Raw genomic sequence first — 12,444 nt, forward strand, 5'->3', positions numbered from 1 at the left:
AAAACAGACATTAATTTATAACAAGATAAACTAATACTCATTGTCAAATCTCTCAAATTCAGTCCTATTTTTTTCAATATAAATAATCACATTATTTATTTCCCACGTTTGACAAAGCAATAAATCAAGATGCATCTCAAAGAATCGTAAATATGGTAGCTTAAAACCTCCACGTGGTTATTCTACCAATCACCTGGGATTACCGACCGGCAGGATGACTTTTTATTATGTAAATATATTTTTTTCGTCAGAGGATGCTTGAAAAATTAACGTTCAAGCCGCATTCCGACTCTACCTGTCGTCCTCGTTTCAATATATCATAACGACGTATAATTTGTTCTAAAAAAACTAAGGGGATGATGTCGGCGAATCGAAAAGTTCACAGAGTGATGTGTAATAGAGACGCAAGTCTCAAAGAGTCGGATCCAAGAAACCAGTTTTTTATCAGCATCTACATCCCCTATTTGAACAAAGCCGCTTAGGACCATAATAAGATTCATTATATTCCGCTCTTCATAATATACGCCGAAATAAATTTAGCTAATAATATAAATCGTTATAATACAATTTAATCAGCAGACAAAAATGTATATTTGAATTAAAGATCAGAAAATTATTGACCCTCCCTCATATACGATATAACAAAAAATATTATAAATGTTACACTCATTAGGGAATGATATGTAGCTCAATAATCTGCCATAAAAAAACATACAATCAAAATGAAACCACCCTAATTTTAATATTATTTTTTATCCATAAAACATTATATGTTTATAAGTATATAATAAAGCAGCCTTTAAAGATAAAAATTAAATTAAAGCTTCACCTCAAAACCAAACCCATATTTATTTAGATAAAAATATTTTAGATCTTCACAATAACCTAATTCACGTGGGAAAACCCAAAAGTGTGTTATACGTGTGTGTATTTATGCAATTACGAAATGCCATCAAACAGTGGAATGCTGATGGAGAGAGATCTACAAGAGTTTGATCAATATATGTTCTTCAATGAAATGTTGATTCTCATGTAAAATATTATTTGCGAACCCTTGATTATGAAGCATGACCAAAAAATAAATCAGCAACATATTTTATTCAACAAAATAAAAGACTAGATATTATATAAGATGGAACGTGTTCAACACATTTTTATTTTATGTGTGCTTATTTCTGATTATCTATTTGTTATCTAAACGCTCAAGAACATATGGCAAAGTTTCTTGATTTTTTTGCAACTGCATTAAGCCAGAAGACAATTTCTCACGATCCGGTGGCATTCGTTTGTCCACGTGTGGCCCTCTCATGCATTTGACATTTGAACACGTGGCCCATGCACAGAAAATATACATTCTGGAAGGTCAGTTACACGCCATTGTAAAACATATGCGACTTCCAAGAGCCCTATCTTCCTGTTTACACAAGACTCGCAGTAGTTAAATTAACTGCACCGGTGGAGAAAATGATTGACGATTGTTTCACATTACAATATGAAATATAACATGTTCATGGGGAATTTCATTTACGATAATAAATAAACCTAACGTTGTTTAGATGTAACGATTGAACTGTTAGTTTATGGATGGAACACACATTTCGTGATCTTAACGTACAATGAACATGTTGCGTAAAATAAACGATGAGCTTTGTTTTTTAAAACAGTTCTTTTAAAATAATGGTTTACAATGAGTAATGAGGCGAAAGTATTTTTTGATGCAAAGATACTTGATAGGCTTGATACTGTGAGAAATATGATACTTTTTAGATTTTGTTACACGAGAAATTAAATCACTTCGTCGAACATTTGGCTTCTGCTCCTGAGCGAAAAATATTTAAACATTTTTATATAACTTGTCAAATTTACGATTTGTTAATAACGATAACATACCAACACATAGTCATTAGATTATATTTTTGCAGCTTAGCAATTTTACAATATTCCTAAATAAAATATATATTTATACGCATTTAAAATATACAATAGTATATTTCTTGAAAATATGTTGAATTTAAAAAATAATCCGAAATGTGTGAAGGTATTTATTTATTTAGTTAATAAATATGTTATAAAACATTTTTTACATGTGACGATTTTTAACGTAATTTAATTAATCCAGTTTTTCAGTTAAAATTAAATGTTTTTAAAAAAGCAATTTAGACTATATTTTATTATATTATTAATTTATATTTAATATTTACTTAGTGCGTTACAATCGGCAGATATAAATTTACATATTGACCATTAAAAAACTTGTCGCATTTCACGCGTTAAAAGCGCAATAAACAAAATGTCATTATTATCCCCCACCAGAGTATTCGATATGCCGTCCAATGCATACCAAAGTGACAATAATATATTCCGAGGATATGGCTAAAAGCATTCTTTAAACGCGCATTCAGTGCTTTTACATACAAACAGATTGAATGCGACATGAGGCTACTGGATCTGTAATGCCTACACTACACTCTCTGGAAGTTGTCCAAACCGAAATTACAACTGAAGTCGGCCGAGATCTACGACTTCGAGTAAGCGAACACACTGTCGCAAATTTCATATGCCGTCCGGACGGCGGCTTCTGTCATGTATAGCCGGCATATTTGCGCACGATCGTAAAACGTGCCAAATAATCGCAATTATTAAATTGACATATTATTAATATTACGCTACTGATAATTACAAAAGTTTGTGTGGGCACTCACCAATACAATATCAGTAAAAACTTTTCGGTCGTAAATATTCAATTTAAATGCCATAAGGCATAAAAATGATACTTCAGAATACGAACACCACATCTGTGACTATCCTAGAATTTGTCGTCATCGATTCTAAATAAGAATTCGTTATGGTTTGACATGTATATAAACCGATCTAGGAAAATACATAAGAATATTCGAATCGATTTTTTTTAACACAATTAAGTACCACTAATTATTTTTTAATTATTTAATTTTATATGAAAAAAAATATAATAACGATATCTGTTAGAAGAATATACTATCAAATCCCTTTTAATGCCCTAAAATATTCAAAGATGTCAGTAAGACTCTGTTGAAGTCCTCGATAAGCATGTGGTATTATAACTTGACCACGTGACTACGATGCAGCGCTCGGCATGCGTGTTGACCATATGACGCCTACGCGCATATTGAAATTGAACCGAGTTACTCGTTCTATCTCAGTTTGCGAAACACCATATCATTATCTCTCTCACTCTCGTCACAACACGCGAGAGAGCGAAAGGGGAAGTATCTCACCGCTCGCGCTAGAAAGAGCAGCTCAGACTTGAGAGCGGAAGCGCTCGAAGCTGGCCAAGTAAGAATTATCTCCCGTTTTCGGTAGCATTATCCAACTTCCAGAGAGTGTAGTACAGGCATAAAATGTGTATAAGAAAGCCGACGGAAATAAAAAAATCTAATTACACCCCTAAATATTTATTCGTAATTATGAATGTCGGCGAACAAAAAACCTCTACCCGTGTTGAGCAAGCTTATATAAGCGCATACACAGCGCCTATACTTGACTTATATTTTGAACTTTCTTCCATCAGCACTTCATCAAGAACTTACAAGAAAACAAGAGATTATAAACGAACTCGATCGACAGAGACTGAGTAAGCCGCTGCTTCTCTCTTCACGTGAACCTTGATCCAGCTAAAACGTTTGAAATCCAGAGCTCAACTCTATATTATTTATCAGACGAAGCTCAAGTACATACAATAATTATCCAAATTATACATGGACTCAAAATAAATGTTGCACAATAATAAAAAATCATTTAGTAAATAACTTATATAAAAATAAGCACAGTGACACCCTAATACCGACTTAGAAATTTAGGGAATTTTAAATCGATTTATTTTATATTTTAAAAATAGTTCTACTTAGTCTTTAGTATTTTATTGAAACAGTAAAAGCATTTCAATAATTCTAAAACCACTGGATAAAACTTTAAAAAATGCTATTTTATTAAAGATACTGTTAAACCTAATTGGTCAACCCATTGCGATGTTTTCATATTTTATTATATCTTAGTACAGATAGCAAAGTTAAAATGTAAAATATTATAAATCAGCTGCTTAACAAAAACCGTCCAAGCTGAAATAATAAAAATAGTAAAATAAATTTAAAGAAACGGTAAAATGTAGCTAAAATAAACTGGGCCATGCAGCACCAGCTTAACTGAAAATTTCGGCCCATACTGATCTTCGGCGTAGGTCTTTCGAGACTTATTACAAAAAACTGTATGATTAACATTTTATTTAATCACACACACACATTCATTAAAATTAGGATTCGATAGAAAAACTATATTAAACATTCATTAATACCATTCTTACAATTACAATATCGTAGTAGAAGAAGTGTAAAGACAAAATCAGCAATGTCCAATCCACCAATTTTCCTCGAGAAAAAAAAACAGAGAATTAATTGATTGGCATTACTGGTTTATGGCTTCTGTGTGTTCATTGCACCGTAGTAAGTCCAAAATTGTCATTCATTACTTCCTACGCGACAAAAAGTGGCATTCATTGACATCTCAGCAACGACAACATGGACCGGTAACCTGTATTACCACAATTGGAATACTTGCTCACCTTCCAAGCACGTGGATGGAGTCAGGAAGCAATCCTAAATTGCATTCATACATCTTCCTCAATATTAATATTAAACGTGCGGTTCTTGAACCCTTTGATTACAGCTAAATGTTTGCATACTCCGTTTTCTGAATCTTAAGGATGACAAGAGGCTGGAGTTATTCAAATACTCCCGCAGACTGCTAAAACCCGGTCGGACGAGTTTTTTGAGCTTTCGCCCAGATATATACGTGTCCCCTATAGATTTCGCCAGAGGTCACCAAAAATGGTCGAGGAACGGTCAAACGGCGAAGAATGCGCCATCGCAAAACCAAACAAAGTTTTATAAAGCTACCCGATCCATTAGTGGTATTGAGATAAAAGTTTATGTACTTCTTCTACATAAGTATAGAAACAAGGTAAGTGCATTACGTGCGATATAAATGGAGTGAAACTTGAAAAATCAACAGTATTTGTATACAGTTTACAAGTGTCTGAAATAGTACGCGCGTTTGGTTAATTTCATTTATAAAGTATTGCAAAATAAATTTTGAACCACCCTGCATGTTCAATTTTGCAAATATTTGCCCACGAGATGAAGATGAAGTGGTCTCTTGCGTGTTTAAATATGTATTTAACATTTTATGGAGAAGATCAACATTTATTCTTGAACAATATTTCAACACTTTTGGTTAAATGCAGATAAACACTTTTATAAAATAGTATACAATAAATTTAATAGTAATTTACAGATAACCTAACTGAGCTGAATTTATTTACTAGTAATACCATAAATAGCGTAACGCCTGAAAACGATAGCGAGCGTCATTGCTCCAGCGGACAGGAGCGGGGCTTTCAGGGATTGATTATATTTTTCTTTTATATTTACAACCGCGTATATCATCTGAATATAAATATAAGTCTTTCTGGTTATATATTTATAAATAAAAATGTAGTCTTATTGTTTTCTGCTGAGGCTATAACAATTATACTGATGCTATAAATATAATTAAATATTTATATAGTATTAATTCTAGCTACCAGACTAAATTGTACATGTATATATAATATTTAAATATAAAATTATCTTAAATCCGGTTGGAAACTAACTCAGACGTTTGTTTAAGTTATATATTTCGATTGAGTCAGCCAAAAAAAAATCTTTTAACACGAGCAAAAGCAAACTGAACCGCTAAACTAACCTATGTTTGTTTACACTACAAAGCAAAACTCGTATTGTATTAGTTGTTTCGGTTGGTCTTTGATGAGCAAATAGTTAAAAATAGTATAAATTTTAACATCATAAGTATAATAAACAATGCGTAACATTTACTAAAATATGGGTACCCTGATTTTTTGTTATTATATAAACTGAACCACAACTGTCTGTCATGTAAACCGGCAAAGACGTGCTAAGTACATTATATTTCACTAAAAATATCCTTATGGGTTTTTTTCACGTGCGTGTGGCACGTATGTATGTATGCAAAAGAACATGTGGTCATTTCAAGGCGATTATTGATAATATTTCGCAGAAGTTAAACTCGCGAAATATAAACATAACTGGCGTTAAAACAAACTGAGATTTTGAACCGTCGGCATTTGTGTTACGTCACTTCTCATATTTAAAAAAAACAGCTAACAAATATTTTATTGCATATATATACAATTTATGGAATTATGTATTCGATAAAAAAACATCTGTTCAATATAAATATTATTCGATTTTGATAACAAACATTACGATTGCTAATATAAATAATGAAAGAAAAAGTAAACCGATATGTACAATTTAAACTGTCTGAATCTTAATCGAAAAAACAATCAAACATACTTTTTAACTGCATTTTGAGCTCTGCTTTTATTAAAATATTGAGTTTTTCACTGTGCCATTAATGTACGAACTTAATTAATTACTGCGTTTGTATTATATTGCTATATAGAATCTACTGCTGTATTTAACTCGTTGTTAGTTTATGCATTTATATTTAATAATATTACTTATAAGTATGCATTATATTGCTGGAATTAATTTATATTTAAATAATGAAGATAATTTTAAGCTCAATTTTTCAGAAAAAAATATGTAAGTTCGGTTAAAACTACGACAGTTATCATGCTCACAAAAATCGTTATATCCCACATGTTATTTTTAAAATACCACCCGGCATTATTTAGTAAATTTAGTTTAATATCTATTTTAATATTTTTGACTTTTTGTAAATTTTATTGGACCGATTTTTGTATATATCGTTATTTAAAAGTTTTCTTTTTAATGTATATTTATTTTTTATTATGTTTACGTTTTTTACCTTTAAAATATTTTATAACTAGGATATGATTTTTTTAATTTTTATTTATTTTTATATTAATAAGACGGAAATTAAATAAACAGTTAAATAAACATTTTTTACAAAATTTACTTTTTCACTTCAGTTTCGATTTTTTTATGTTTTTAATAGACTTGTAATTAAATGGTCAGAATTTAAATCAAATTTTGTTTAGAAAAAAATCAATTTACGGTCAAACTTTTATTAGGAAAATGGTCAGAATAAATATGAAATGGTCAAAATAAAAATAATAAACGGTCAGAATAAAAACAATTCGTTTAAATTCTGACCAATTAATAAAAATTATGACAATCTAATATTTATTCTGACCATTTAATATTTATTCCGACCGCTAGTATTCTGACCATTTTATATAAATTCTGACACATGCAATATAAATTCTGACCAAAACCATGTTAAAATTCTGACCCGAAAAATACGAGCCTTTTCAATAGCCGCCATTTTGATAAAATATGGTGGATCAGACAAAAAATCTATTTTTAAAATAAGTTTTATGCGTCATTTCATTGCCATGTTTTTAATTTACCCCGCTGTAACGCATTGTGCTTACGCCTGTCATGTTACAACAGAGATTGAAGCAATAAATTTATCTTGTAAATAGTTCGTTAGCCAGCCTGATCTGCAATATTGTTTTAAAAATGCGGTTACTAATCAAACAATTAAAAAATATCATAATTCCATGTTTAAAAAATATATATTTAATTTAACCCTTCGGATGATACGGTGTTTTTAATAATTCTTATTTTTCACATATTCATCGGTTTTTCATAAACATATTATAATTAACTTAAGCGCCAGCGACTCACCGATGAGTCACTTGTTGTTTGTTTTTTTTTAATTTTTTAAAACAATTTTTTTTAATTATTAAATATTATTGTACTATATTAATTTATCAGTAAGCTACGTATTTTATATTTATTTATAGTAAAAGATCCTGACGCGTGAAGAGAAGTACAATCGCTGACGTTTAAAGGGTTAAATTCATTTTAAAACTGTTTCATAACGGGATAACAAGTTCACAAATGAATTTAATTTTTCGAACATCATGACACATTTATTTTATAGAATGACGAACAATTTTTTTTAGCATCCAAAGAGTTAAATAAAAATATATTTGGGTTTTTAAGGACATAACTGCCATAGTTTTGTTTATATCAATATGAAACTTATTTTAAAAATAAAGGTTAATATCTTATAAATAGTTTATCCGCCATATTATGACTATTTAAAGCAAAAAAAATTGTAACTTCGTTTAAACAATTTTTAGAGAATATAGTAAAGAGGTAAAAAATGATTAAAAATTAAATGGAAAGGATGTTGGATATAACGAAATTTAAAGACACTATAACGACCGTAATTTAAATCATAACGACATGAAACTTGTTCTAAAAATAGTTCTTGTTAATATGTTTTTTGTTAGTCAGCCTAATCTAGTTATTCCAAAATAAAAAAATCGACATTTGTAGGTGTATAAAAAATCATAGTGAAAATGTTTAATAATAAAAATTAAAATAGAATAAATTCCAAATTTTTTAATGGTTGCACAATATATTAAAAAAAAAATCTTATAGAAAAGGGTAGAGTAGTATATATTTATATACTGAAATTTTCCTATTTTTTTTTATTGTATTGCATTTAAAATCACTAGATTAAATCATTCTAATAAAAAAGGTAAAATCTCAGGTAGATATAAAAATAATAAATAGCCTATAACAAAAAAACTTATTACATCAATTTTATGTAGATCACTACAATAAGAAAAACGATAATTTTGTACACAAAATAGTTCATACGAATAAAAATTTTCTACTTTAAAAATCCAGAAGCTAAGCTTTAAATAAATTAAATATATACCATATGCCATATTCTATGATAATCAATCATAAAAAACTAGGAATTTCACCAAATATTTAATATAAAAGTTGCAGCTTTAAACTGTAGCGCATTCAGTGACATAAATATATGATAAAAGCATATTATTGCTTAATTAACAACAATAAACAATATGAAAACTATATCTACGATTATCGATTATCTATAGGAATTATAATAAATTAAGAAAATCGAATATAACATATATAAATTTATTCCTAATAACAATAATATAAAACACAGTACGCGTTTTTCAATCTAAAATATGATTGAGCTCGACCACCCCAAGGTAAGATAGTTACCTGTCATCTACATGTGATTGAGCAGGGTCTCTCATTTGTATTTTTAATTGCTATATTCACATAAAATAATCGCAATTATAAAGTTATTGCGCGGCATCACAAAGGAGCAATAACGCAGAGGGGCGGCAAACTGATTTCGTTGAATTTATATTCTGGGCTGTAAAATGCGATTAGGGCTCGGAACCACCTACAAATTGGTCAACGAATCACCATGGGTGGTTCCCATGGTGAACACTTTGAGGAATGTTGAGATGCACCGGCGGAAAAGGAGAGAAAGAGAGAAGAGGCTGCATCATCGTGACGATTGGAAACAAAGAGATGTGTATACTGTGGAGAATGGATTCGAGTGTCGCCAAAGGGTTATATATAATATAAGGAAACGTTGAGAAATATGGTATGTGTATATGGAAGGGTCAGAGATATGGGAAGCTTAGGCTTTAGTAATGTAGATGAAAGTATAAATAGAATGTCAGAATTATTGATTGATGAGAGTTGAATCCCGAATAAGAATAATTCTTAATGGATTTTTAAGATATATTATGAGAACTAATCGAAGCATGTTATATTTAAGTACTAAGACACTATTCAGAAAAATTATTTTAATTAATATATATAAGATACACTATAAATAATCAAGTAAGAAATATTTCACTTTTTATTAGTTATCATATCTTGATATAATAAATATATAATAAAATTATACATATTAATAAACATTTTTATATGTTGATATTCAATATAAAAATTACGTTAAAGTCCAAATATAAGTTCTCAAACTACTTTTAGAATATTAAACTGCCAGGACGCTTTTCCCAACAAATATTACACTCGCCTCTTGCGAATCAAAACCACAAACTCATGCACAATATTAATGATGTTGGCTATTTCATCTGGAAACATTGCAACTATGCGACTTTAAACCACAAGAGGAAACCACAATCCCTGGGTATACACAATATAGGATAGCATAGGTTCATACCCTCGCATAGATCGACCACCTTTATTGCTAGTTAATTTCGCATCCAGGTAAACATAAAAGCTGTCTTTAGTATCATGTCAGAGCAATTTACTATCCTATAACCAGAGATATATAACACACAAACACAATCAAAATAAGGAGATAAACGTCTCGAATTAGATCTGATTCATTGGCAGTTAAAGAGTTGAAATGCTGAACCGTTTACGGAGAGTTAAACGTTATTTAACAGATTGCTTTTAATACCACGTCTAATTATATATAAATGTCTTAACTACAGTCGATTATAACTTTAATGACCACATAAGTTAAAGTAAATCGTAAAATTAGTTGAGAATATAAGAACATAAATAAATCTTCTCGTGTCTATCCCTTAAAATTGCTTTAACACGCAAGTTCCAAGAAACGAGTCAATTGGCAAAAAACAATAGTCTTCCTATTGTTCAACAAAGGGCCGATATCCTTTGTCCAATACATTGGTCCACAAAGGACTGATTTCCACGCTCGAGAGCCATCACATGTGGATATGTCAATTTCAAAATAAGATTCTCAAATTGTGGCGAAAATAGAAATTATTTTTTTAATTGGATCGTTTAGCGCTGGCGCGCTACATCAATATCATTACGCATTTTAAGTGTTAAAATAGTTAAAGCAATTGAACGACTAGCCGGTTAATCTATTTATAAGTTACTAAATTATTTATAAACAAATTTTTGATTGGCTTAAAATAATAATATATAATACAAGTTAATAAATATTATAATATTTATATACAGCTCTGATTTTTGTATAATATTACAAGAATTAAGAGTAGTTCTGATTTACATTTAATTTGCGTAAAAATCACCGATAAGCTAATGTTGACTTCATTGTCACCGACCGAAAACAAAACTGCAAAATGAACTGTACCATTTTTTTGCAATCCAGTAAAAAAATAAAGTGAAAAAAAAAATATTTAACGAGACTGTATTATATAAAAAAAATTAAAATAACCTATTCCGCTTTACTCAGAAACATTCCAATTCATAGATTATTCTCAAATCCCTCATAGTAATACATTTTAGATGCCTAAAACTATTTTAAATAAAATTTAAAATAAATAATTGTAAAATGAGTGACGATATATCAGAAGATATCAACGCTTCCGCGCATTTGAAAACTTTTTAATAAAGATTTTTTTCAGGCACATGCCACTGCTTTTTTATCTCTCAAATTAGCACTCAAAACGCATGCTAATTCACACATAACACTTAGATCATCGACGCGGATGAGTTGCATCCACACATAATCGTCAAACATGTGTCTCGCAAAAGTTTTCAAGGTGAACATTTTTGACAACAACAAAAAAAATATAATAAAATTAAAAAAACTTACTGCCGGTGCTTCAAAAGCTCCATCATTGCAGCATCACTCTGTTCCGTTGGTTTATTACGAAATACGTCCCGTGGAAAGTCTAGAAAAAAGTTTAAAAAAAAATAGAAAAAATTAAGTTAAGTTGAGAGACTCCTCACAAGCACATATTATTTTATTAGGCGAATCACTTTTAATTTATTTATTTTTTGAAAGTGTATAATCGATTGATTGATTTAATTATTTTTTAGGAATTATTAATGATTTCTTTGGTACCGAATTCGTACCAGAGGCGAGGCGACCGTTCACCGACGCACGAGGAGAGCAACTGAAGCTTCTGCAGATCAGCACCAACCCTCTGAACCAATCTGACACTTTCCACTGACCACGCGTGTGCCTCTCCGGTCGGAAGGCAGTGGTTCTCAAAGCGTATAGACGCGATGAACAAGGAATTACATAAATTAATACATATAAAAGTTCCTCTATAATATAGCAATAAAAATTAATAAATAAAAATATTCAGATATATTTTTATTAATAATTTATTCATCACCACAATTATCTGCATATTTAAAATATTTTAAGATTACCCTACAAGAAACATTTTTATAAATGAGATCTAACTTGCTTTATACATTCTTTGACTTAAACAGAATCAGAAATACTCATTCATAAATAAATGATACGACTTTGCTACAACAAAAATCAGTTGTAACAATGTCGTATCTTCTCTGCTCATACATTGTTGTATGAGTTCGCCTTTCTACGCAAGCCCTATTTATTTAATTTTAATTCGAACCCTACATAATAGCTTACTGGATACATTTTAAAGATTCTCACAAACTTCCAAATACCTTTAATGGTTCTTTGATACATGACTTCTATATTTTCAACAGGAGAGCTGTATTCGTATTATATTAATCTATAATCAATGAAAAAACTGCTGAATGTAATTCATGATTATAGCATACTAAAGACAGCTTTTTAGATACATATTTGATTTTAATTGCATTAATT

At 30.0% G+C, this 12,444-nt stretch overlaps 1 protein-coding gene across 6 annotated transcripts in view; it reads right to left on the reverse strand.

Annotated features, from left to right (window-relative positions):
* Ppn (proteoglycan-like sulfated glycoprotein papilin) overlaps positions 1-11,806 on the reverse strand; it is a 59,831-nt gene extending 48,025 nt beyond the window's left edge. For 5 of the 6 annotated variants that reach the window (XM_088189480.1, XM_088189482.1, XM_088189481.1 and 2 more), the window contains exons 1-2: positions 11,715-11,806; positions 11,452-11,530 (exon numbers count right to left, since the gene is read on the reverse strand). In XM_088189480.1, coding sequence (XP_088045606.1) covers positions 11,452-11,477 — 26 coding nt within the window. In that variant the 5' untranslated portion in view covers positions 11,478-11,530; positions 11,715-11,806. Of the gene's footprint in view, positions 1-11,451; positions 11,531-11,703 lie in introns of all 6 variants that reach the window. The other variant, XM_088189479.1, reaches the window with a different exon arrangement.
* Between the last annotated feature and the right edge of the window lie 638 nt (positions 11,807-12,444).

The sequence above is a fragment of the Plectrocnemia conspersa genome, unplaced genomic scaffold, assembly GCF_051122295.1.
Source record: "Plectrocnemia conspersa isolate PC_06_02 unplaced genomic scaffold, ASM5112229v1 ptg000008l, whole genome shotgun sequence".
Classification (NCBI taxonomy): domain Eukaryota; kingdom Metazoa; phylum Arthropoda; class Insecta; order Trichoptera; family Polycentropodidae; genus Plectrocnemia; species Plectrocnemia conspersa.